At 42.1% G+C, this 26,817-nt stretch overlaps 1 protein-coding gene across 6 annotated transcripts in view; it reads left to right on the top strand.

The window, feature by feature from the left end:
- Positions 1-26,817, top strand: part of ARHGAP24 (Rho GTPase activating protein 24) — a 160,527-nt gene that overhangs the window by 103,607 nt on the left and 30,103 nt on the right. For all 6 annotated transcript variants that reach the window (XM_021396478.1, XM_021396475.1, XM_021396474.1 and 3 more), the window contains one exon: positions 26,122-26,244. In XM_021396478.1, coding sequence (XP_021252153.1) covers positions 26,122-26,244 — 123 coding nt within the window. The remainder of the gene's footprint in view (positions 1-26,121; positions 26,245-26,817) is intronic.

Genomic DNA, 26,817 nt, shown 5'->3' with positions numbered 1-26,817 from the left:
AGTCTCCTTTGTGGAGAGTGGCAGATGCATTCCTTGAAACCAGCAAGACAAGGTTCCTTTGTGGGAACTATAGGTGGAAGACCCAGGGAAGAAATGAGGCCAAGAGGAGCTGTTATTGCCCAAGGGGACCTCTGGAAGGCAAGCATGGGCCCAAGTATAATACTTGGTTGGGACTAGATGATCTTTGAGGTCCCTTCCAACCCAAACCATTTTATGATTCTATGACTTCCAAATGAATATTTCTGGAGATCCAAAAATAGTTTGCAATTGTTCATTTTCAATCCTAGAAATAATGTGGTTTTTTTCAGTATAGCTATTGGATGTAGACTGAGATGGAAGCTCTGAGGGCAGAAACATTTTTTGTATTACAGGCAAAAATATTTTAAATCATTGCTTGGAAACGTGCAGAATTCAGCTTAGCTTTCATGCTGGTGGTTAAATTACTGACCTGGGTCAAGGAACTGCATCCCAATCTATGGGCTTGAGCCCTGGCAGGATCTGCTGGCCAGGGAAGCTGCTGTGGCCATTTCCTGCTGTAGGGCTTCTTCGGTTAAAACCCAACAACACAAAAATGCCAGCCTGGATCCCTGCAGTAGAGTACCGAAGAAACCACTGGTGCTCCTTGTGCCTTATGTTTAATTGCTTGTATTATATATTTAATTGCCCATCATAATGATAAAATTACAAAACACCAGCTTTGCAAATGAGCAAACCAGTGCAGCTGGCTGCTACATCCCAGGTAATGTGTTGCCATGGCATCAAGCAGAAGTGACAGCGGTCAGTGTGATTCTGAGTGTTTAAGTCCTGCGTTTGCAGTGGTTTAACTTAGATCCATGAGAGTGACAGACCTAGAGGAGAGCAGAGAGAGGGGCAGATGTTACTGGGGCCGCATGGAGCCGTGCCCTTGGTATTCTTAGTTGACTGAAGCTATACCTGCAGTTCATTTAAATTCACCAAATTCAGATTCAAATTAAAAAAAAAAAAAAGACTGAGTTTTGTTTTTTCCTTTTGAAAGAACCTTATCGTTCTTTTAAAATCATCAACATTGCTATTGAAATACAGCATAATAACAGGAGAATAATTTCATATTGGATTACCAGCTCTGCTGCTCTGAAAAGAATCCTTCCAGTTTTGTTGTACTGGGGAAGCCAAAAATCTCATCATCTCGAGTCAGTGAGATGACTTCTTTGTTTTCTTTGGCCAGCACTCCACAAACTCACTTACTCATGTCGCTATAAATAAGGATACCTTAATGTTTTCATATCTCCATTCTTTGATTTATAGCAGCAGCTAAAGAAAACAACTGCTTTCCGAGTTCATGGCAAACTGCCGAAAAATATGCTCGTGTATGCGTCTTGCCTTTCTTAATTGACTTACACACATGACAGAAAAATCCTGATGGTATGAAAATGTGTATTGCCTTTGGGCCACAGCCCGCAGTGGATGTTCAAAAAAAGATTTACGTGGGGATCAAAAGCATTTGTTGAGAAAGGTTTTTGTAACAACAATAACAAAGTCAGTGGTGCCTCAGAATCCCCTATGACACGGAGCAGACAGAGTCTCAAACTGCGGAGGGAGCTGAGGGAAATACTGATGTTCTCATCCTCATGCTCTTCCCCAGCTGAAAGCAGATTTCATTTGGAGCAGCCCTAGTTGCTACAGCTGGTGTGCTGGCATCTGTTGCTTTCCCTATCCGCCTCATCACTCCTCCCATTGTTGCCTGTGCATGAGGGATGCAGCCCCTGGGATGGGAGTACACAGCCTCTCCTACAGCTCCCCCTGCATTGCTTTTGTAGCCAGCGTGTTGCAGGCGGGTTTGCTAGGTTAGGGCTGTTGGTTTTCTTTTCTGGAAAGCAGATGTTCGTTTCTTGACTCTCCATGAATCAGCAGGTGAAGTGACTTGATGAAAATGAGGTGGCAGCGTTTCAAGGATGGCATGGGTGTGATGCGTTCCTTTAATCTCTGTATCCCTCCAGGGGTGAACAGCTTCCCCAGTAGATGTGCGGCTGCCTGGGCAGGGCTGAGTGGGTCACAGGCTTCTGCCACCGAGAAATGGCTGTCGCTGCTCCTGTCATCCCCTCCTATTGCTCTAGGGGCCCTAGTGGCATCTTGGCAAGCTGTGGCTCTGCTTTCATCTTTGTGGTGTCATTAGCAACTTGGCCAGCAGCTGCAGGCCTCGCCTTCTGGCAACTGGCTTTTGTTATCCCTGCAGTTGTAATGGCTTCTGATGAAGGAGAGCTCCATGTGTGTATTGCAAAAAGTTGTAGCTGTGAGCTGAGGCTGCACCAAGTTTGGAATTGTTGTAGCTGTGAGAGCTGAGGATTAGGCCTCATGTCCCATGACGCTTTTAACACAAGGCCTTACGCTGAGCACTGCGTGAAACACAGTGTGGGCCCCGTGCACAAAGTCAGAGCATGGCTCCACTGGAGCGTCTCTAGGAGAAAGGGCTCAGATACTGTGTTCTGGTCCAGGGCAATTGCTAATGAAAAGCTTCACTTGGGTAGCTGCTGCCTTTCCGTCTCTGCAATTTCATCCGCCTCAATGCTCTGTTGTCCTTGTTGCTGTGGCTGTGGCGGCATGACACCATCTCCCCCGCAGGAAATCATGAAAAGAAGTGGATGCCTTTCTGCTCTGTTATTAAAACATGCTAGGGGTGCTCAGCAGCCTAGAAGGCCTGTGTATTTTAATGAATCTATGTCTGTAGTAGCCAGTTGTTCAGCTCTTCTCTGTGCCTTTTCAATGTGGTAATTGAGGTGGTTATTATTGCCCTCAGTGGGTACTGAGGCCAGAGTAGAGCTGCTGTCATTCCGCATGTCATCAGCAGTCCCCAAGGTAGCCCTGCCTATTTACCCTGCTTTTGGGGTCCATATTTAGGAGGCACATCTCCAGTGAAAGCCAATCAAGCCTGCAGAAAGCACAACTGCTGATGGAAGTGGTGAGCTGCCCACTGGACTTCTTGTGGCTGGGGGTATTTCCCTGGGGTGTCACTGAGAATGCACTGTTACAGCGCTGATGGCATGGAGAGAGGAGAGAAACTGCTCCCCACAAAAGCTGTTGCCATAGCAGCTCTGTGCTTTAAGAACAGCTTCAAATTCAATCTAGGTATTTAATTCATGCAGTACAAAACATGCAATTCAAGAGCCAACATACCTGGGTCTAGTGCTAGGCCACGAGCATTACTAAATTCAAGGCTTTGGGGACAGGTTTCCTTGTCCAAGCATCTCCATGACATCAGCAGCAAGATGGCGTGTCATGTTTGGAACTGCTTGTTGTAAGCTGATTTATCTACCTGAGTTAAAAAGAAAACAACCTCAACGCTACCACTGACTTGCTACAGTCTGAGAGAGTGTGCAAGTTTGCACTTGTTTTCTATGACTGGGAAGGTTTTGGCCTGGAGAAATTAGGGAGTTTTAATGATGCAACTGGGCCAAGTTGAAGAATGAGCCACCTGAGACTATGGAAAGTATGGTACTGGAAAGGGAGCTGAGGAAGCCAGTGCAAAGGCTGGTTTGCACATTTTCCTCTACGCATATGCAAAAGTACATAAGGACAAAGAAAGGAGGCTCAAGATGCAGATGTCAGATTGTGGCGTGGCTAACTTCCCAATAGATTTTTCTTTTAATTGTCTCATCTGATGACTAATTTCTACCCATTGAGGAAAGAATTCCAGTTTAAGCTGTTTTGATTCTCCTCTTATCGCATTAGCATGGAAAACGGTAAAATGTCATTTGCTTGAATAAATATTTTACATTCTCATTCTCTGTTCATATTGTCTAAACAAATCAAAAAATATTGTAGTAGCCTATTGTTACTGAAGTCCTTCTGTGAATCTCTTATGAGAGGGTAAATGAGCAGGGAGGAGGGGAAACGAGAGATTTTTCAGAAACTTGCAGTGCTTGGCATAAATGGCAAGCTGCAAGCTCAGAGCTTCTATGATGAAGTGACAGTATTGGTGAAAAAAGGAAGGGCAATTGATGTTGTCTACTTGGACTTGTCCAAGGCATTTGACATGGTCTCACACCACATTCTTATCTTTAAACTGGGGAGATATGGATTTGAAGGTTGGAGAATTTAGTAGATAAAAGAGTTGGATGGTCACAGCCAGAGGGCTGTTGTCAACAGCTATATGTTCAGATAGATGCCACTGCTCTTCAACGTCTTTATCGATGACTTAGATGGTGGGATTGAGTGCACCTTCAGCAAGTTTTCTGATGACACCAAGCTGAGTGGTTCAGCTGACGCATTAGAGGGAAGGAATGCCACACTGAGGGACCTGAACAGGCTGGAGAAGTGGGCACATGAAAACTGAATGTGGTTCAGTAAGGTCAAGTGCAAGGTGTTGGTTGCGCTTGGGTCAAGGCAATCCCAGATATGAGTACAGACTGGGAGAAGAGCTCCTTGAGAGCAGCCCTGCAGAGAAGGACAGGGTCCTAAGGGACAAAAAGCTGGACATGAACCAGCAGTGTGCTCTTGCAGCCTGGAAGGCCAATGGTATCCCATGCTGCATCAACCGAGGGGTGACCAGCAGAGTGAGGGAGGTGATTGTCCCTCTCTGTTCTGCCCTTGTGAGACTCCATTGTACTTTATTTAGGCCTGGGGCTCCCAGCACAAGAAATATGCAGAGCTGTTGGAGCAGGTCCAGAAGAGACCACAAAGATGTTCAGAGGGTTGGAGCACATCTTTTATGGAGAAAGGAGCTAGGCTTGTTTAGTTTGAAGAAGAGATGGCTCAGGTGAGACCTCATTGTTAGCTTTCAGTACCCGAGGAATGCTTATAAACAGGGGGAGACCAACTTTTTAAATGGTCTGATAGAGATAGGACAAGGAGGGATGGCTTCAAACTAAAAGAGTGGAGGTTTAGGTTAAATGTTAGGAAGAAATTCTTTACTCAGAGAGTGGTGAGGCCCTGGCACTCATTCCCCATAGAAGCTGTGGATGCCCTGTCCCTGGAGGTGCTCAAGGCCATGCTGGATAGGGCCCTGGGCAGCCTCAGCTGGTGGAGGATAACCAGCCCATGGCAGGGGGCTGGAACTGAGTAGGTTTTGATGTGCCTTCCAATCCAAACAGTTGTTTGGGTTGTTCTGTGATAAATCCTGCAGGTAGTGACACTGCATTGAGTCCAGAGGCTGGGTGCACTGCTGGGATACATTACTGGTAAAATCCTTGTCAAGATACAAGTGTCCTCTGTAGCTGACTGCTGGGCCAGAGTGCTCATTGGTGTATCTGGTCTGGTTGGGGCTGAGACTGCGTGCACAGTCTCCTGCTAGCCTTAATTGCCAAGAAAATGTGAATTCAGCTCAACTGTGGCTACTGCAGCAGCTCAGAGCAGGCGACAAGCCAAATGTTGCCTTTAGCTCCTGCCCACTGTCTGCATGGACCCACATGGCCTGCTTCCCCACTGCAACCTTCTACTGCTTTTAGGGGATTTGTGCAATGCTTCTAGCTGTGCGGACCACTTGTAGGTTGGAACCACGAGCTGAGGAAGGGTGTATGCTGCTGCATTTCCAATCTCTACTCCTTTGATCTCACAATTTACCAACCATATTAGCTATGTTTTTTATCAAATATGTCAAAGGAAATTAAATTTGTAATTCCATCTCATTTCTTCTCAGTAATTACACTGCTGCATGCTCAAGGTTATATGTTACTGAGTCCCCCTTCTGAATTACAGGCACAGATGTCAATTTGGAAGGATCAACCTTGATAGGCATTGCAGTCACTGTGCAATAATATTAATAAACCTGTCATATCGGTATCTAGTGAAGTCTTTTCATCTGTGTTCTCCCCTCAAGAATTTAGTGTGGCAATTATATTAATTAAAACTAGCGGTAAAGTGTCTATTAAGGTAAAGCATTGAAAGACAACTACACCCCAACTGCTAATGCCATTTTGGTATGTTTTAACATGTGCTTTAGATGGGCTGGAGGCTGAACCTGTGCCTAAAAGAATGAGCTCTGAAGGACTGTGAGAAGCCAGCTTCTCTTTAATAAATGATAGCCTACATTCTGCTCCCTTACATTATGAGCTGTGGATGTCAGTGCTGTCTTCATAGCTGGATCCCTGCTGCCCTCTAGGAATTTTCTTAATGAAATATTGTCAGCAGTACTGCTGTACTTGTATCACAAGACGTGCATTCCTTTATTAATGTTCAGTCATAATGTTATTGAAAATCCTTCAGATTTCTGCAGGGACTGCTGAATTACCATATCCTATTTTTATAAAGACCTCTAGGATTTCTGCAAAGCCTCTCTATTACTGCAGGGTTCTTTAAGGCATTGACAAGGAAAGTAGAAAGTTCCTTGAAAATAAACTAAGAATTAAATAAGCTTTTCATTTGGCTTATCATTGCCTGTCTGAAGAGCTGAGATGGTAACAATGAACAGCTCTCTATTTCAGATTTGCAGTATGAAGATGGTACGTATCAAGTATAATAAAAATGTAATTTCTGTAATTACCAAGGTTTTCTGCTCTAAATAGCCCTTAACAGCTTATTTAGCAGGTGGTCCGCTTACCTGCTCCGTATGATACATTGAGGGGTAGGTACAAAGTGATCTGCAGACCATGAGGAAAGTTATACCGAGAACTGGCATTCTGTAACTCAAATGGCAATTAGGATCATTATTGATGCCTTGCCATCTTTTCTCCTACATCTTTTTGATTAAGTAATTGTCTGTGGTTGTTAAATGTAGCTTACTAGTTTGCACTAATCTCTAGACTAATCCTGTAATAAATACTCATTTGGCTTTCAGGAAAGATAAACTGTTTTTATTGATAAACAAATACATTTATAAGTAAAATATATATACATTATATATATGTATATATATACATTTATATATATATGTATATAAATATACATTTATAAGTAAATGTATTTGTTTATCAATAAAAACAGTCTATGCTTCCTGAAAGCCAAATGAGAAAGACCACCACCACATTTTCCATGAATGTTGAAGTGAAAGGTTTTTGGAGTGATATTTTTGACTGCAGAATGTTCAGTTGTGCATTCTTTTATGAGATGATTAGCACTGATAGCAACAGATGTTTGAGGCTGGAACAGGAGAGAGATTTACATTTTAATCATTAGTTAAAAGATGAGCTGTGAAAGATGTCTGCTGGCATGTTGGGACCGGTTTAACCTTATTGTTTCTTCAAGGAAATATTCTTGATTTGCACCTTGCATTGGGGTTGGTATTGGCAGGTTGAATTTTGGGTAGTATCATAACACATCTGTCATTGTATGCATTGAAATAGAAGCACATGTCTGTATTTATACTTTCTAATCAATGAAACTGAATGAAAATGGAGCTTAAGATCACAGTTGCTGGAAAATGAGGGATTCAATTTGCTACAATCTGACTTACACAAGGGAGACACATTAGCACCTACCTGGAGTGCTGGTAAAACATGATAAACATGTGATGCTTGAGGTCCCTGAAAGCTGTTAATTGTGCATTACCCCTGCTGGCTGATTCAGTTTGCATGGGAGATTGTGACAGTGCAAAGAAGCAAAGCTCAGGGTACAGGCTGCCAGAGTCCTCAGTGTGTCCTTTGGAAACAGCCACAGCTTAGTACCATTGCAGAAGGAGCAGATGCTTATCTCTGGCTGGGGCCATACCTGAGGCTTTTGTTCTCAGAGATGAAGTGAGTGCCGTTCCTGGTAAGCAGCGTTCCCCTTCTGTTGTATGGCTGCTCCGGGAGGAGAAAGGAAGCAGGAGCAGCACAGTAGCTGAGCCCGTGTTGGCTCAGTAGCAGTCATCCTTCCTGCTGAAACTGGATTCCCGAGTTCGACACAAGGCCAAGGTTCACAGTGCGTAACTGAGCTGAAAATGCCTCCACTGTAAACAACGTTCAGCAGGCTGAGGAGAACTCATGGAGAACTGCTGAGTCTGTTCCTTGAGTGATTTGCAGTCATTTAATGCCTATGATTGCATTCGTTCCTCTATTGGAGGAGAGAAGCTACTCTGTGTGTTTACCTGAGGTGGTTGTTGCTGGTTGACACTTTTTTCCATTTTTATGAATGTAATGTTTAATTTTTGATGTTTAATTTCAAGTAGAGATTATTTGTACATCATGACAAATGCGGAAGGATTCCCAGAGATCTTTCAATTAAATGCTTCTAATTTTATCTTTGACTCTTTGCAGCTTTTGAGGTTGTATACAGGAGCAGATAGAAGTCTCATTGTCAGCTTGTACTGCATATCCATATAGGAGCCTTCTTGCTTTTCCAGTACATTGAACTTATGGTGATGCCATGGGGGGAAACTATTCCAGGGCTGTGCAGCAACGTGCTCAGCATGGCAGGCGCAGAAAGGAGAGGATATCTCTTTGGTAAATGTTCCCAGATGTCATCATCTCATTCACAGGATGGTGATATACTTGCTGTTCATTAGTTACTGTTTCCAAATGCTTTATAATCTGAAATGTTATTAATCTGATTTTCTGTGCTTTGATAAGTGTCTCTTAAATTTCTCCTGCAATGTACCTTTCAGGCCCTGGCCTTTACTAGTTAAAAAATAAATTGCTGGTTGCCAGCACCTGGTTCACACATAGCAATTTCTGCTGTATTTCTGCCAAAAGCGTATATTAGTTTGCTTTATGAAGTCAATGGCTGGGATCAGCAACTCCTTTATTCTTAAATTATCAGTTCAAGGACTAATAAAGAGGAAGTGGGTGAGAGAATTGAAAATGTGTTTGGCTAATTTTTATTTATTCATTTAATTTTATTTATTTTTCAAATAAAAATTCCTGTACTTGCCCAGGTTAGAAAATGTCAGGTTGTCTATAAGGACCTGAGCCGGCATGTGTTCTTTCTCCTTTCCCAGGATGCAGCCTGGGGACAGTTTCAGTGGGGTTTGTTCTCAAATAGCATTTGGCTTTTCAGAATGCTTGGCTGCTGCTGCAAATCCCATGATTTCTGTGGCCTGGTTCCTTTTCACAGTGAGGTTTTTGGGTTTAGAGGAGTAAGAAGAGTTGATACTGCATGCACTGAGATAACCAAAATGGATAGGATTTCATTCCTTTAAACAAAACATAGTCCACAAAATACCTAGCAATGATGGTTTAGATGAAAGCTACCTTTCTGTTTACAGACCTGTTTCCTACCTCTTGTCCTTGTTGCTCTCACCTCCCCTTCTTACTACAAAAAAAAAAAAAACAAAACAAAAAAAACAAAAAAACAAAACAACCCTCTGGATTTGCTTTGAATAGCCTGTGGTGCATGAACCTTATCATTTCTTTTCTAAGCCTGCATATTGGATTGAATTTGCATTTTTACCCAACCAAAAAGCAGAATTCTTCTCTAGCAAACTTGTGTGTTGCTAGCCCAGTGCTAAAGTCAGTCTTCCCCCTCTACAATCCAGTGTGCTTTCTGCACTTCCATGCACCCAACAGAAGTCTCCGTTCAGCACTGAAGAGTGCTTTCAGCCATTCCATCTTTTCTCAGTCTTGTCTAGGAAACGGCTATGTTCTGAAGATTAAAGCTACTTTTAAAAAGAATTTAAATACAAGGACTTTGGTAAGTCTGGAATGGCAGCTGACCCAGTGATAGTATGGCATTCAGACTGTTGAGTCTGAGGACTCTTTCAACTCCTTTCATGAAGTAACTCTTTGGGATTTACTCCTTTGAGTTTACTCTTGGGATTGTTTGTTGTGTGCAGGCAAGGTTTTCCTGTGTGTAGTCAGGGTGCTGCTTTCTTGACATGTCGAGTGTCCTTCTGGCTAATCAGATGCCCGTGCTGGGAATGAGATAAGACTTAATTTTGCTTTGACTGCTTCCAAGGTCAGAGCTGTTGTTTGCAGGGCTTTGTGCAGATTTGGTCGGCTGCTGATATCTTTGTCTGTCTTTTGATCCTGTGTCTCCCTGGCCCCTTGCAGGGAGAGGCAGACTGGGAAGACAGATGTGTTTTGCCAGAAACTGTATGTGGATATCAGAACAAAAAGTTGTAGAGCTGACTGGAAGGTTGCTTATAACTTGAACTACAATTCTGAACTGCATTTCCCTGTTCCCACTTGCAGAATAGTCACGTTCTCTTTAAGAACCACGCGGCTAGATTTTGTAAAAGCAAACATCAGGGTAAGCCAGTCTGCAGAGTATGTGGAAGGCTTCTGATGGTGTTCTGCGGTTTTGGTGATGGTGGTGGGAAGTGGTAGGAGTTGTTTGATCTGGACAGCAGAGGTCAAGCGTAGAGAGATTCAAGTGGTTTTGTTGTCATCCTCTCAGAGACATTTAGTTTTGCAAACAAACTCTGTTCTTGTCTTACTGAGGCAGCCTGAAGCCTTCTTTCTAAGCTTAGTGAAAGAAAGTAAAGGGAAATGTTGTCAAAGAGGTCAGTGTCTCAGCTGTCGCACACCAGCAGACGGTGAAGTGGAAGATTTTTTGCAGTACACGTGCAGTGCCCTTTGGATGACCATGCCTGTGGTCCACGCAAAAAGGATTCAGAGGTAGTAGTGGGGAAATGAAGCAGTGGGGCCCCTGGAGGAAGGACTGATATCATTTGTCCAAAGTGTGGAGAAAGAGCAGCTGGAATAGGGTGTCTTAAATTATTATTATATATCCACTTTTTGCTTTCCATCTGCACTTCATTAGAACATAACTATTTTCTATTGCACAATTTGCCAAATTCATCCAACATCTTGTTACTTCAGGAGTGAATTATTATAATGAGCTCTGCATGGCACTGCATCTTAAGACTACTCAGAAACTGGTGCAGGAGGCCATGGTCTGCTTACTAAGTGGAGCTGGATGAGGCTAACTTGAGTGTGGTACTCGGAATGTGCAGCAGCAGCATGCTGGTGTTTTAAGTGGTAGCATGACACCTTTCCTGGCTAGCCCAGCAGTTACCTGCTGAGCAGATCTCCTCCTGTGCTGGTCCATTTCCTGGAGCTGTAAGGAGGGGATTTTTGAGAGAAGATGCTCTTCGCCAGCTGTAACGTGGTGCTTTCTCCTGATGTAGTGCTATGTGAGTTCTTAGTCCTTGTACAAGATACGTTTTTTGTTGTGTGATGAGAGGATGAGTGAAGCTCTTCCACACATGCTGGAGTTGATCACTGAGATTCAACATGCTTCTTTCAGCTAGGGAAAAGGAATGCAATAGCAAAGTTAAATGAAGTGAACTCATTGTGAAATACTCTGTGGAAGTGCCACAGGGTGGCCATCTGTCTGCTGTTCTATACTGCTAAAGTCTTTTTTATTTTTTTTCCAAACCTTTGTCATAAAAGCCTGCAGTTTCTTCCTGAGCTCTTGGACAGCACAGGGCAGGATTGTGAGCAGAACAACCCCCTTTACTTCCAACCAACTCCTAGCAGAGAATATCTACATCCTTTTCTAGCAATTCGTACTCAGAGCTGAAACTCATTATCCTGTTCCTAAAGGTCATTCCTGAGATTCTACTGAAGTACAAACACGGCCTTCTGTTGGCTTTCTCCACAGGTGATAGCCTTCTGATTTACAGGTTACTTCTTCAAACTGGTGAGGTCAGGAGCATTAAACACACTTAAGAAAGGTAAAAAGAAAAAACAACCGGCTGGACCTTGTGGGGGGTTACTAAGTACACAGTTGTGTTTACTTATGGATAAAGCACAAGAGATCAGGAGTCACTGGAATTAACAGGATTCCTACAAGCATTGTTTTTTTGTTTGGATTGTCCTTTACATGCATGCTGCCCATCAGAGCTTTAGCAAAAAACAACAACAAAAACCAAACAATCCAAAGACAGTGAGCTGTCTCTGTTACTGTCTGAGGCCCTGCAGATGCCACTTTCCCTCTTGACTGAAGTTTTGTTCCTCTGCCTCTGACAGCTTCTTAGACCTTCCTTTGCCACTTGTCCTTGTCTTGCTGCTGTAGTTCTCCCTTCCTCTTCACTTTTTCCACATTCCCAAGTGGGAAATAATTCCTTCTTGCTCAAGCAAACATGTCATCCAAGGAAAATCCCAAAGCAGCAGCAGCAGCTGAATGTAATGACTCATGATGGATGTAATGGCTCACGATCATTTCTGGTCTGGCATGGATGGATCCCAGTCCTGTCAAGACTCTGGTGGGTACACAAATGGAGGCATTTGATGAGAAAAAAGTTTTCATAGCAATTTGTGTTCCCAGATTGATTTCATTAAGTACTCCGGATTGGATAGTAGGAAAAATGTCTTCTCAGAAAGAGTGGTGAGGAACAGGTTGCCCAGGGAGGTGATGGAGTCACCATCCCTGGAAGTGTTCAAGAAACACAGAGATGTGGTTCTGAGGGACATGGTTAGTGGGGATGGGCAGGGGTTGGACTGGATGATCTGAGAGATCTTTTCCAGCCTTAATGATTCTATGACCAAATTTCACAGATCATTATTGGAGTATATACAGTGTCGATCTACAACCGAGAGGTAAAACCAGGCAGGATGATGGTTAAAAGAAAATGAATGAAAAATCAACCTCATGTGCCTTGGGAAGACTGAATTACACAGGGAAAGTAGGGAGAAAATAGACTTAGGTGGTAGGTGAAACGAGAGTTGGATTGTGTTTGTCTATTGCTAGATTAACTTTGGTTGGTAAACCCTAGCTGTTTTCTTAGCTCCTTAGTGAAGCAAGGGTTAATTGTTCAGCCTGTTAGAGACTTCAGTTTGTTAATGGAACTGCAGCAAGTTAGTTCATGACTATGCTCTTTTACTCTATCACTGTGTATTCTAGTGCAGAAATATAACAACTTTATATATATAACATATATAAAACAACAGTACTTCTGCTTTATTTTCTCATCATCTGGCATTCCTCAGCAAAATCTTAGGATATCCTTCATGCTGTAAACCCAGCAGGTTGCTCAGTTTCAAAGAGATAACTGATTTTATTGTAACTGGAAACCTTCTGTGAATGTGACAGTGTTGACCCATCTTAGTGTCATGAGTTTGATTTTTTCATGAGGACTTGTGCTTCAAGAGCTTTATGCAGGAGGAAAATTTCCCTTATTTCTTGGCATGTTCTTTCCTTTAGAAGCCTCAAGTGTGCTGCAGTAGCAGCCTAGATTGCTCTGCTAGGATTTTACCCCGGAAACAGGACCTCCTTCCAAAGCCACCCAATTTACACACACCTGCTGACAACCAGTAGAGCTGCTGGACTTTCCAGCTGAGTCTGACTGAGACATGGTCACTAAGAGAACTGACCTGTCTTTCACCCAGCCTTTGTGGTGGCAAATTTGTGATGTGTGTTGTAGTATAGTCATAGAAGTTGCACTTAAATGTTGTGAGTTATGTGAGTATAGTTATGTGACTAAGCACAGTCTGCTTTCAGGGAGAAAAGCAATTAAGCTGCAGAAATCTTATTAGCAGTCCTGAATGGTAGACCTTGGTATTAGATTTTAAATTGCAGTTGTGGTGTGTTTCAGTTCATCAGAGTTATTCAAGGCATTCTTGTGAGAATTATGCCTACACGTTAAGAATGCATAGTGACATTTAGTTTAATATACTAATTCATTACGTCTGGATGTGTTTACCACTCTAACTGTACCATCACGTTTCCACCACCATTCTGAATTAACCTAGTCTTTCCCCTCAGATCCTGCTGCCTTTTTCATTTTCTTTTCCCTGGGATGTTGTCTCTTTATAATTACTTTATCAGCATTTAAACCGTGTTTCCTCTTAGAGTAACGAGCAGAGGAAGGCACCAGGCAGCTTGTCCCCATTTTGCTAACAGAGCATCTGAAGCTGCTTTGGGCTGCTTCCTCCCACTGCCAGGTCAACTCTTTCTCCATCCCAGGGTACCACAACTAAAGGATAAGCTGCAGAGTGACATGGCTTCTTTTTAGTAGGGTGTCCTTTGGTCACTGCATTCCTTTTGAATAAGGTTTTTCTCCTCAAAATAAGAATAAGAACTAAAAAATAAAAATGCAAGAACTTGGCAGTTAAGCATTATTCCCTCCATTGTGGTGCTGTGTAGTCCCAGAGTAATTTGTATTGCTGGACATCAGCTGGTATTCTGTTTAAGATACAAGGAGCGAAATGATCTTTCTCTGTGTAATTAGCCATAAGCAACTTGGTTTTTTTCTCTTTGCAAGGTTTTAATTTTGGATCAAGAGTTACTGCATAATTCTTCTAGGAATACTTGCACTTGCTACTTCAAAAATATCAGAAAGCACATGGTGGTGATGGATTCATGGGCTGATGGTTGGACTAGATGATCTTTCCAACCTTAACGATTCTGTGATTCAGTGGAAATGTAGCATGTTGTGAAACTGTGATCTTGTTCACACTGCTATCAGTGAATGTATTTGCAGTAATGTATTCACAGGGGACACAGAGAACACAGTTCCAGGGACTTTGCTTAAAAAACCTCAACATTCAAAGTGACTTTGTGTCCAGTTATATATTCTCTTGATAGTTGGGAAAGTGGCAGGAGAGGAAAACTCCTGCAAAGGAAATGCAGCCCGAAAGATTAGATCATGCTGCTTTTTCCAAAGCTGTGCCACAGATTTTTTCTGTGTAAGGTTTTGAATAAATGATTTGCTTTTTAGATGCTTTTATTGTTGCATTAATGATTTAAAGGAGCACAGCTCTGCTGGTGTGTTGTTTGTCACCTAAAACACCCCGCTCTTGATGGTGCCTCCTTCTCTGCCTGGTGAGTGCCTTGGCGTGCTTCATCAGTGCTTAGCAGTTTGGTTTGGATAATCATCAGAGAGCTTGTGTCCTCCTCAGGATTTCTAGAAGTGATATGGGTAACCTTATGAGAGGAAGTGCTCTCACATGCTTTCTGGTATTTGACAGTTTAAGCTGTGTCACTAATTCTGGGAGAGTGTTTCTGAGATACCGGAGACACCTTTCCAAAATATCCCCTGGAGTTTGGCAACATCCATACACAGCATAGTGTGAGATCTTACAGTTTCCACTTTATTTGGAATGGGAGGTTTTGGTGATACATACAATCATCTCACTGGCAAATAGTTTTCTCTTACTGATTTCCCCTTTACTGTATAATTTCTGTTCCTCTTACATAAATTACTTTGATACTCGTTCTGTATGGTTTAAGGCCAGCTGCTTGCTATGTCTGTCTACAGTGCACATCACAACACAAATAATCCATACCCTCCATATGGAAATAGTGTATGGTGTATATACTATAGTGTATATACTATACACCCACAGTATTATATATAATATACACCTATAGTGTGTAGTAACCTGACAGTAAATTGTAACCCTTTGATTGAATTTCTAAACTTTGCTAAAGCACATGACAGAATTAAATTTTCATCAAAAGAATATAACCTGCCATTAAAAGATGTGTGCTTCATGAGAAGGTCAGTGAATGCCTGAAGGTTAGATGCTGCCTCTCCACAGATCTATGGAAACATGTCAAAAATAGATCAGAAATGCCTAATGGTTGTATCCCATGTTTGTCATGTACTGTCATGATTTAATTATCATAGACTCATAGAATCATTAATGTTGGAAAAGACCACTATTATAAAAGCTTTCTTTCCTTGTAGGAAAAAACAGTTGTTTGAAACAGCTTTTTCATGATTAAGAATTATTTCCTTTGTATGGTTAGTGATATTTCTTCAGGAATGAATAGTTTGTAGGTACTTCAGGGATATGTTTTCAACCATTAGGTGCTGAAATTGCTAATAATGACCACATACCTGTGGATGTCTCAAAGTTGGTATGCAGCACAGAGCAGCCCAGGGAACAAGGAGCCAACATTTGTCTGTAAAAATGGACCCTTAAAGCACACACAGGCACACTGCTATGTCAGTGGCCTTGCACAGAAAGCTGACACAAGTATGCCTGTGTGGACAGCTCAGGTGAGAACTTGCATTTCCACTGTGATTCAGCCCATCTCTGAAGCCCCTTCTAGGATAGCCTGGATGAATTACCCTTTGGCCGTTCTTCCTCTTTGCCATAAAAAGAGCTTGTGGTGACCAGTGCAAACCTAAAGGCCCAACTGTTTTTTTAAACTGTACTGTAGGAGCACATCTGTGGGTTTCTTGCAAGTGGAATGAGGATCCAGCAGGCAAAACCAACCAGTGCTATGAGAAGCTGAAGCTCTGTTGGTCTCAATAGCATTGAAATCACGTAAGCAATCACCAGCCAGGCCCAAAGTCTTTGCTAGGTGCTTTCTGACTATCCCATTGGTGTACTTCTGAGGGGAAGAAGCAGGAAACAGTAAACAGTCTTCTTTAAGCAAAGAAGCCAGTGTTGGAGTTATGTGTGAATTTATGAGATGCTGAGTACTGTTTGTGCCCTGCAGATAGCTGATACTTGGTGCGTCTTCCTTGAGGAAAGCTGCACTTGACGTAGAAATCTCAGAAACACTTAAAGGACTGAAGAGTTGAGCTGATAATTCATAACGTAATGCTGCTTCCGTCTGAGGTCACGCCAAGCCGATAGCCCAAAATGGTGCTAAGAGGCACAGTGTTCCTGGAGAGGTTTGATTACAGAGAAGTTATGAAACAAATGTCCTGAACTGATGACTAAAACCTTCTGTTGCTTTAGATAAGCTAGATGGTCATATGCAGAGACATAGTTCTCTATTAGCCTTCTTCAGAATAACTTATTCTTGCTTTATTTTCTGAACTGCTAAAATATGGCTTTGCATTCTTGAACAAGTATAATGAAATGACATGTATGCCCAATATATATTTGCTCATTTAGCATATTGGTATCCTTTGGGTTGTGTATCCATGCCCTAAAGAGCTATTATTTTCATCTGTGATCTAATTAGAAGTCAAATATCGGCTGAATTAACAAGTTGCTCTGTGCAGAAATGAAATATGGTGAGCATAACTCAGTGCAAACTGGAAAGCACCATGCCCAGAAATTAGGGGAGCTGTGAAGTGAAACTGCTCAGGCACTGATCTCTGCTCTCTGGTGACAGCAGTAGAACCCAAAGGAACGGCAGGGAGCTGCAACAAAGGAGGGTCAGGCTGGATATCAGGAAAAGGTTCTTCGCCGCAGTGATCAGGCACTGGAACAGTTCATATGGTCTGATTTTTGGGTGGTCCTGTATGGAGCTGGGAGTTGGACTCGATGATTCTTAAGGATCCCTTCCGACTTGAAATATTCTGTGATTCTATTATTCCTATAAGTTGTTGGAGATGTAGTCTTTTTACTGCCCTGTTAGAGTCTGAGGAAGACATAGATCTGGTATCTTGGCATCCTTGGTTTGCAGCCTAACATTCAGGTACAAATGTGCACAGATCTTGATTTTGTGCTTGAGGTTTTACACTTTACACTATTGATCCTTTCTTAAAATCATGAAAAGTTTTGAATTCCTTCTAGGTCTAATGCCAAACAAGTATGTGCTGAGGAACTGACCATTCCAAATAATCCATCTCAAATAATCCATCTCAAGAGAGTTACATGCACTTTGATGCAATTCATGATATAAAGCTGAAAAGCAAGGAAAGTGTTTGGTAGCGTAGGGCAGCCATCACAGCTTGTTGCCAAATCACAGCCCTCAAAGTCCATTTTTAATGCATCTTTCTATATTGTTGACTATGTCTAGACTAGCACATGCTTATGTTCTTTTTTTCTCCTCTGTCTTTAGAAGCAGAAATGGATATATGCTTCCAGAGTTTTTCTCTGTATTTGGTTTATCTTGATATCTATTTTCAAGTTACACAATGGGCATTTTGAGTGCCCAACTTGAGAAACTTCAAGGAAGGTTACTATTGCCAAATGATAGGAGTGCAGTTACTTATCTTTAAGATGTGTCACATAAGTCAGAGAAAGTTGTGAGTTAGCTATCATTTATGTTCTCTCAGGATAAATCAGTCATAGCAGATAGCAGCAAAGGGACCTATTAAATCTTGCCTGACCACTAATGCTTGATATTATGACACCCCAAGACCTCTTCCCAATTACTTGAATATATTGATGCCATCTCGGCAAGTCCAACTCAAAGCCCTCCTTCTCCACAAATTTTAACAGCTATAGGAAGTAGCAAGTAAAATAGTAATTTCAGGGCAAATCAGAAAAGTTAAATTTGGGAAATTGTCTATAGACACGAGCAATATTGCATTAATCAGATGGCAGCCGTGTGCAGACGAAGCTGTGGAATGTGGAACCATTTCTGTAGTTTTGTCTGCTGGCTGAATGTGCCCAGGAGCTGAGAGCTGGCTGCAGAAAGCCACTCCTCTCTTGGTTATTGGAAATCAGATCTAAAAATGACATTGCCCAACACAAAGGCAGCAGAAATAAAGCAGTAAAACATTTCAGCTACACATGTCATTGAAAAACCCATGTTCCTCTTCTGTTTCTTCTGGGAAGTCATAAATGAGTTCTGCTGTCTAAGAGCATCCAAGCAGTGGTCAGAAGGGAAATGTCTCCTGCTGTCTGCATCCCCAGGAAACAACAGACCAAAGTCAAAGGAATGTGAAAAAACTCACAAAGATGGACATTCTCTCTCTCTCTTTTGTTTTTTTTTGTTTAAATATAGGGCATTGACAATCTGATTTTATATCCTCTGTATTTCCAGATTTTCACTAAAAAGCCCCATGTTTTTAATTGTTTATGGAATTTGGTAAGACTCTGCTTTAATCTTTACTTTCATGAACTCATCATTTCAATTTCATAGGAGGGCTCTTTATGGTCTAAATTTTGAAACTGATGGCACTGTACGTGTGCACACATGAGTGGGTCCTGCAATGCTTTTTTTACAACAGGATCAATGCTGTGTATCTCTCAAATACTAGTGGTAAGGAAGAATGCAGAATACTTGTGGCTTTTTTTTTTAGTATTTTCCACATCCTGATGCAAAAAATACCCATGTCAGATTCCATTGCAAGAGACAAGGAATGAGAAGCTTTTTTGAGAAGGGATATTGAGTGCAACTTTTGTTCCATCAAACTATTTCACTCCTTAGCTCCACTAAGTGCTAACAGTTTGCCAAGACCAGGTAACATTTAGTACGTGTTTTGTTAGAAAATTAGAAAATTTCTCATTAGTGCCTGGCTGTATATCTGCAGTCATCTGCACTGAAAAAGGTTATGCTCTTTGAAAATTTGACTTGTATCCTGGGCAGCCTGATTTAGTGGTTGGCAACCCTGCCCGCAGCAAGGGGTTGGAGCTCATTGGTCTTCAAAGACCTTTCTAAGCCAAGCCATTCTATGTTTCGATGAAATCTGTTGGTTTTTTCCCCATCTTTCTGCTTCTGTGAGCTCATCTCCAATACTGACTATGCAGGCAGAAGAGTCTGATTTCATCTCAGCATGGCTGAAAAAGATGTAGAAAAATATTTTTTGCTGTAGCAGTTTCAAAACAATTCAGCGTAAATAAGTAGATTCACTAACAGTTGCAGAAAATTCTACCAACTGTTCTGAAAATGGCTGAAAGCCACAACAATAGAACAGCAAAGACGACAGTTCAGACTGCATTTTATATGGTAGGGATGCTGACAACATTGGAAAATTCTTTCTGGAAAGCTGAAAACTATTCTCAGCAGGGGAAAACAGGCATACCTCTTACTTCCACATGGCACTGATTAGCTGGGAAGGCAGTGATGTGTGGTGCTGCTCTGGGCTGGCGGAGCGTAGGGCTGTGAAGGGGCTGACATGATGAGATGGGCTTTTAATGCAGCCTGTAAACAAAATGTTCTGGCTGCTGTGCTCTGAGCAGGGAGATGACATGTTCAAGTGGGAATGGCATGAGGGCAGGGGGAGAAGTTAGCTGTGCTGGCACCAGCATCTTGGTTAAAGGGAAGGGAGGGAGGAACAGACACAGCAAAGTAGGTACTGTGTGGGGTCCATGTCCAAAGACGAGGGAGTGAACTGAGAAAACCCACATGAAGCAGAGGAGAATTTCAAACTGGGAAGAATGGAAGCACAAGAAAAGTAAGGGAGAGAGGAATAATGAGACCCATGCCTGAAAAGAGAAAGTGCTCTGAAAAAATACATGCACGAGAGATACTTTGAATTCTCACCTTTCTTTTCCCTCTTACATTTTTCTAACACGGCTATGGCTGCTGATGAGCAAGAATCACAGCTTGTAACTTACGTACTTACGCAGTAATTATGTTCGGACAAAGGCTTTTAGCAGCTGTGCAACACACAAAACGCTCATGTATGGCACTTTTTCTTGCTCTTATTGTGTGTGATGTCTTCTGTAAAACCTTTATAGACATGTACTGCAGTTGTAGCCCTGCAGCAGTGCTGAAAGCTCCTGTACAGACTATTCATCATTCTACAGATGGTGAATAAATTTCCTGAACTTAATTTCAGGTATCCAACAGCAGCTGATTCATGGCTTCATGCAAACAGCTCCTCCTCTTGAAAACCTCCTGGTGTCTTTCAGGCTTACACTGTACGTAGGGAAATTGTGATGGAGCACAATGCCCACCAGGGAATGTACTTCTCTTAGCAGCCTTCTGTCATTTAGCTGCTTAAATCAGCCTGCAGCTCTTACTCTTAAAAGCTAATATGCACCAAAAAACAATACAGCTTCAGTGCAAAGAGCTGCTATTCAAGGTGATTAATGCAAAGATCAGGTTGGATGCTATCAGCAAAAAGTGTGGGTTTTTTTTGTACTGAGGAATTTAAAAAGCAATATCTTCATTATTGACTTGTTTGCAGATTCTTAATTCCTCTCTTAAGGAAAATGGATTAGTTCTTTGTGGAAAGAAAAATTAAGTAGTGCCCCTGATATGGCTTGGAAGTAAAACAACAATGAGTTTGATAACTGCGTATTTCAAAGCCAAGGTTCTCAGTGGTGGTAATATTAATCATTTAAAAGGTATAGAAGCAATAGAAGTAAGCCTACAAACCATCTCAATTTCCTTTCAGACTACAGAACAGAGGATATAACCCAGGGAGGATGTGGATGACCTATCCCTGGAGGTGGTCAAGGCCAGGCTGGAGGGGGCCCTGGGCAGCCTGAGCTGGTGGGTGGCAAGGGCCCACAGCAGGGGCTTGGAATTGAGCGGGCTTTAAGGTCCCTTCCAGCCTAAGCCATTCTATGATATAACAGGACAGTCCTGAGTACAACCGTCATGTGTATAGCTTTCTCAACCTAGCCTACTTCTGATCATCAAGGCTGTAGAGGCAATGCAACTGAATGATGGCATTCACAGTATTGCAGTGGGTCTGGTACCTGCTCTGTTTTTAACAGAACAAACAACTGAGTCTTTTGAAAAACCTTTTGAAAAATGCTTAAAATTAATGGTGACCACTACTGTGTCATAACACCCAGCCATAGATAGATTTGTCTGTGTGAAGACCAGTGGGATTACCAGTCAACATATTTCACCTAATGTTGTGAAGACTTATAAAGTATACGGTATTTTTTTCCCTACTGTCTCTTTGATCTTTGCAGTCTGGCTGATCAGATATTATGAAAGATGGCCTTATGTTCCTTATTTCAATTATTGGTATGACACAGTAGACTCAGTAGAAGCAGTATCGAATACATGCAGAATAAGCAAGGTTTTGAGAATTAAAAATAAAAAATCCAGTTCTTGTCTGCAAGCCTCATGTTATATCTGCATCACCACAAAGATGTCTCTAGCTAATCTGCAGAATCGTTGTCTCTACTTCCTCCCCACTGTAAGAACATATGCGTGGCTGCTTAGCCAGCATTGTGTGCAGACCAGTAATGCTGCAAGATTCAAGTGGATGTGTCTTTTTTTGTTATTCCTTTAAATCACTCATCTGAGATACAGCCGTTGCTAAGCCTGATGCACTTTAATAGAAGCCTTGAACTTATTTGCACTTGCCTCGAGGAAAGATTTCTCAATGAATCCCAGAGACAGTAAGATATTAAAATCCTGTTAAAACACAATTACATCCAGGTGCTTAGCCCCTTCATTTTCCTTTGCAAATTTCAGCCCATGTTATAACCAAACTTTTAGCAGTTAGATTTTTCTAATGGCCCAGTTGGAATGAGCACCTACTCATGGTTCCAGTCTGACTTGGGATGCACAGGGCATGTGATTATAAGATGTAACAGTTGTGGCAGAGTTTCTTGACTCGCTTGTAGCTTCAGGATAGATGGATCCTGTAGTTGCTGGTGTCAGTCAATGGAAGACAGATATATGTACAGCTTTGAGCTGTCTTTAAGGAGCTCATTCGGTTGTCAAGTCAGACAGCTTTGCTTAAAGCAACTATGATTAGCGTTGATAGCAACAAAACTTCTGTTTTGTTCTTAAAGAAGGAGTTTCATTAGGGGAAAAAAAAAAGAGTATAAGGCTGTTAGTTTTGGTCTGTGCTACTCTGGTATCCTCTACCACTTGCAAAGATGATTACTACTTGGATTAAAAAACCCGAATACAAATGATGTAAAATGAAAGTTGATGAACTTGGAGAAGCACCGTAACATGTCACTTACCACATTGTTTGTTTGTCACATGGGGGAGACTTAAGATGACAAAGATAGGAGAGCGTCATGAATTCTTTGGTAATTATTCCTGTGTTGCTTGTGAAGAAATACTGACTGTAGTCCTGAGCAGGAACTGCAAATTACTTAATATCATACATTTGAGTGAAGAAGAGCATGTCTGCATCATTGCACTCCTTTCTGTGCGTGGCTGGGCTCAGAACATTTACGCAGAGCACAGATGACGTGTATGTTCTGGTTGGCAAACTGTATGGAATATCAGCTGTACCAGATCTGGTCTTCTACCTTAAAGACTGTTGCAGCTTGGAGGCTTCAGCTGGTACAAGGTGTGGAGGAGAAGAGGAGGGCATTCCTTAGTGCACCACCATAGAAGTGGTGATAGATGTTAGTAGCTGGAAGAGAATTCCAGACCACAGAGTGGCCAGAACTATCTGAAAGACAGACAATCAACAAAAACAAAAAATAAAGTGAAAACAGGATTCAGTAGGAAAAAAAAAAACGAATGGACCCTCAGGCAGGATTTTCAGAAATTTGTCTGAATATCAGCTCCTAAGTCTTTTTGTATATATGTGGCTTATAAGCAGCTTGACTTGTTTTATCTTGTTTTTCGTGAGTAGATGAGTAAGTAGGAGTTTCTATTTGAATACTGTATAGAGGTACGTTCAGTATATTCATTGAAAACATTTTAGCAGATCAAAATTTTACTATTTGGCATTTTCCCGAGAAACGTAAAATGTAGAAAACAAATGTGGGACAACCAAGCAGGAGGCTGTGTCTGAAGCAAATGCAGCAAGTTCTGCTCCAATGCCAGTCTGCTTTTCACCATCTTTCAGTTCTCAAGCTGAGAATGAAGGTTTCTGAATCTACGGCTACAATAAATGCACAAGGGAGTAGGGAACTTGGAAAGTGGTCTCCCAGTTTCTGTTTATTGGAATGTGAATATTCGTTTGAGGTTGGCCATGACATTCTCGGCTCAGAAAAATCACATTAATCCTACTTTTTGATGTTCCTCCTGGGAAAAAAACTCTCTTTTAAACAGATGGTATGAATTTAATCCCTTTGCATTCCATTCTCAAGGATGCTGAAACTACTGTTCACAAGAAATGTGAGTTGCTTTCAAAATAACAGGCAAATATTTGATTTTAAGTTGAGCCTCAGTATATTCAGGTACGAAAAAGATGTTGGGTTGCACAGGAAAAGACTGCAAAACAACTTGCTTGACTTTTTTTTTTTAAGCTGAATGAATTCACATTTGATAAGAAGCAGGTGAGCTGTTGAGCCCCAACACTCCAGGAAACAATCACTCTTAAATTCAATCACCGCATCCTTGTACTTTTCCGATTGTGTTGTGGAGCTCCATGAGCAAATGTAGGCTGTTCCCATTCGTTTCCCCTGTGGAGTGGATCCCTGCAGGAGCTGACCTCTTCCTCTTCTAATTGTTTTTTTCCGGTTGGTGGCAGGAGTTCTTAAAATACCTCTTCTCTTTTATCAGAGCAATGCCGGCTTTGCACAGAGCTGCACCCAGCATGGGGCTGATCCTGCTCAGGAAGGCAGCAGCAGTCTGTACTTAGCGGTTACTGAGCTGCTGGTGGAGGCAGAAGGTGACATTTGAGAACCTGTACGTCACTGCTGGTGCAGAGGACAAGTAGAGGGAGAAATCCAACCTTTGCTAATTGGAAGCTTCACCACGGCATTGTGCTCTTTCACATTTTCCACTCTGAATGGATATTCTGGGTGGATTTATTCAATAAATGTACTTCGTTTCTGATGCTGCCAAGAAAACAGATTAGGGATTGGTAAAGTCTGTAGGAACAAAAACGTGTTATTACATTGTAGTTCTGAGAAGCAGATGGGTTCCACGTATTTTTGGCAACTGCCAGAGGCTGGAAGAAACAGGATGTACACATCAATTGTGTAAACAGCAGCTTTTCATCTTGAATACGTCAGAGTCAACTTCTTTGATCAGGTACGCTGGGTTCTACTCCTTCCATGCCTGTAACACCTCCAACATAGTGAGTGGAAAAGATGAAACAAAGCTGAGTTTGTATTCCAGCCCCTTGAGTTGGCCACAAGCAGCCTACAACTTTCTGTGTATCTTGTACTTGGACTGAAAATGCAGGAAGGGATACCTGAAAAGCAATCTAGAGCTATACAGTACAGGTAAAATATATTACAGTTTGCATGCCCACAGGAAAGGATTAAGGGTGTATATGTACCTCTAATGGACTTCAACCTCAGCGCCATTTTCAAGTTGAGGCACTTAATGGCAATATCTATGGAACAAATGGATGTCTCATTTTTTGGAGATGTTTCGCTCATTCTCCATTATAGTAGTAACAATAATGTTATGTGGAGGAAAAAAAGCAACACAGAATCACAGAATTGTAGGAGTTGGAAGGGACCTCTGGAGATCCCCCACCCCAAACCCCTCTAAAGCAGTTCACTAGGGCAGATTGCACAGGAAAGTGCCCAGGAGGGTCTGTCTGGAATGTCTCTAGAGAAGCACTCCACAACCTCTCTGGTCAGCCTGTTCCAGTGCTCTGTCACCCTCACAGGAAAGGAGTTCTTCCACGTGTTTGTATAAATACAAGTTTTATCAGCCAAAAAAAAAAAAAAAAAAAGAAGGACATGGCTATGATGCAGGCTTTTTCTTTATACTTTGTTTTTTACTATTGTATTTAATAGGCATGACAATATATTGAGACTTTTGTTTGTGTATCTATTTTTGGGTCTTCTCAGGATGAAAACTCATCAAATAAGCTGAGTTCAGTAGATTGTGTCATGTCTATTCATTGCATTTGAGTGTGAGATCTGTCCTGGCTTTAGTCAGGTTGACTATGTAAAAGATGGAGATGGGATGTACATTTCCAGGGGTGTCTGTGTGCTTTCTGCTGAATGGGGTCAATGTGATGTGCTGCTGTTTGGGATGCTGATGCTTCCTCCTCCCCATATCCTCATCTTCCACTTACATGAAAGATGGAGCAGAGCAACAAACCCATGTTTTGCACCAGTTCCTTTACTAGTAACTGAATATATTCTAAAACAGAATATGCATGCTGTTTTTTTCTATAGTGTTGGTACTTAAAATAGGTTCATTGCTATCTTTAACAATGACTGAGGAAGAAAAGCAGCGTTTTTCAGACTTTCAGACAGTGGTATGTTTCAAAATATATTGTACTTCAAGTTATTGCATTACTCCTTTGGATGCTGTTTGGAGAAATACGTGCTGTATGAATAGCTGCAATTTGTAGAAAATGAGTTTCCCTTTGCCTCCAAGTTCAAGTTTAATCTTCATTAGACCCATCCAAAGCAGTGGGCTGAACCATGCTCACTGCTAGTGTCAGCTGTTTTCCCTTTGGAGAGTCACAGCAACACTCTGCTGTATCAAATGTCATTGCTATGAATGTGACATGCTGCGTCCCTGAGAATAAAAACAGACCTTGCTGCTTGCTCAAAGCACACTTAGCTCTCTCTGCATTTATTCTCTCTGTCATAGTATAGTGGCTGCTGCAGCACTACCAGTGCATATATCAAGTTACAGATTAGTGCAGGCCCTGTGGCTCTTGGAACAGCGTGGGTTGTTTACTGATGACATTTATCCTCTCATTTCCTTTTGGAAGCACGACAGTTTCTCGCTTTCTGATGGGGAATGTACTTGCAGGACCATCTCTTCATGCCATGGCTGACAATAAACACTCCAGTGAACGGTGTCTGCTTGCCATGGAGCTGCTGTTACTCCTTCCAGCACTCAGATTAGCAGGAGCTGGCTTGACAGGAAAGCTGAAGGGTTGTTCTAAAGTGCCGTAATCTTCTCTTGCAGGAGGAGACCGAGAGCGGATGACAGCTAATCATGAGACGTACCTTCTTATGGCGAGCACGCAGAATGACATGGAGGATTGGGTGAAGTCCATCCGCAGGGTTATATGGGCGCCATTTGGAGGAGGTGAGTCAGTGAGCGAATATGCAAGGCTCCCGGCTGCACAAAGCATGTAGGAGGTAATTCATTATCCCTCAGTCACAGAGTTGGAAGAGAAGAATAGTCAGTATTTAAAAAAAAAAAAAGGTGGAATAAGCCCATTGGTTTAACTTACAATGCATCTATCAGGCATTCTTCTGTGCAGAGGGCTCAACTGAAATGCAGGAACTATTTCTCTTGGTAGGCATAACACGTTACCAAGATGAGGGATGTTGTTACAGAAGATTTTCTCTGGGAGAACTGGGGCAGTTCCTTTGGTCACCAGGTCGTAGACTGCCCTTGTTTTTCACAAATGCTTGTTACAAGAACCTGTCAGTGATTCTGTTGCCTGAGACAGCTAAGGCCAGTGATAATTGTCTAGGCTTGGGGCCCCCAGTACTGGAAAGAGTGGAACTGTTCGAGTGGGCCCAGAGGAGGGCCATGAAGATGCTCAGAGGGCTGGAACACCTCTCCTGTGAAGAAAGGTTGAGGCAGCTGGGCTTGTTCAGCCTGGAGAAGAGAAGACTGCAAGGAGACCTCATTGCAGCCTTCCAGTACTTG

The sequence above is a fragment of the Numida meleagris genome, chromosome 4 (genome assembly GCF_002078875.1).
Source record: "Numida meleagris isolate 19003 breed g44 Domestic line chromosome 4, NumMel1.0, whole genome shotgun sequence".
Lineage (NCBI taxonomy): Eukaryota > Metazoa > Chordata > Aves > Galliformes > Numididae > Numida > Numida meleagris.
This window is presented reverse-complemented; position numbering and strand designations above follow the sequence as displayed.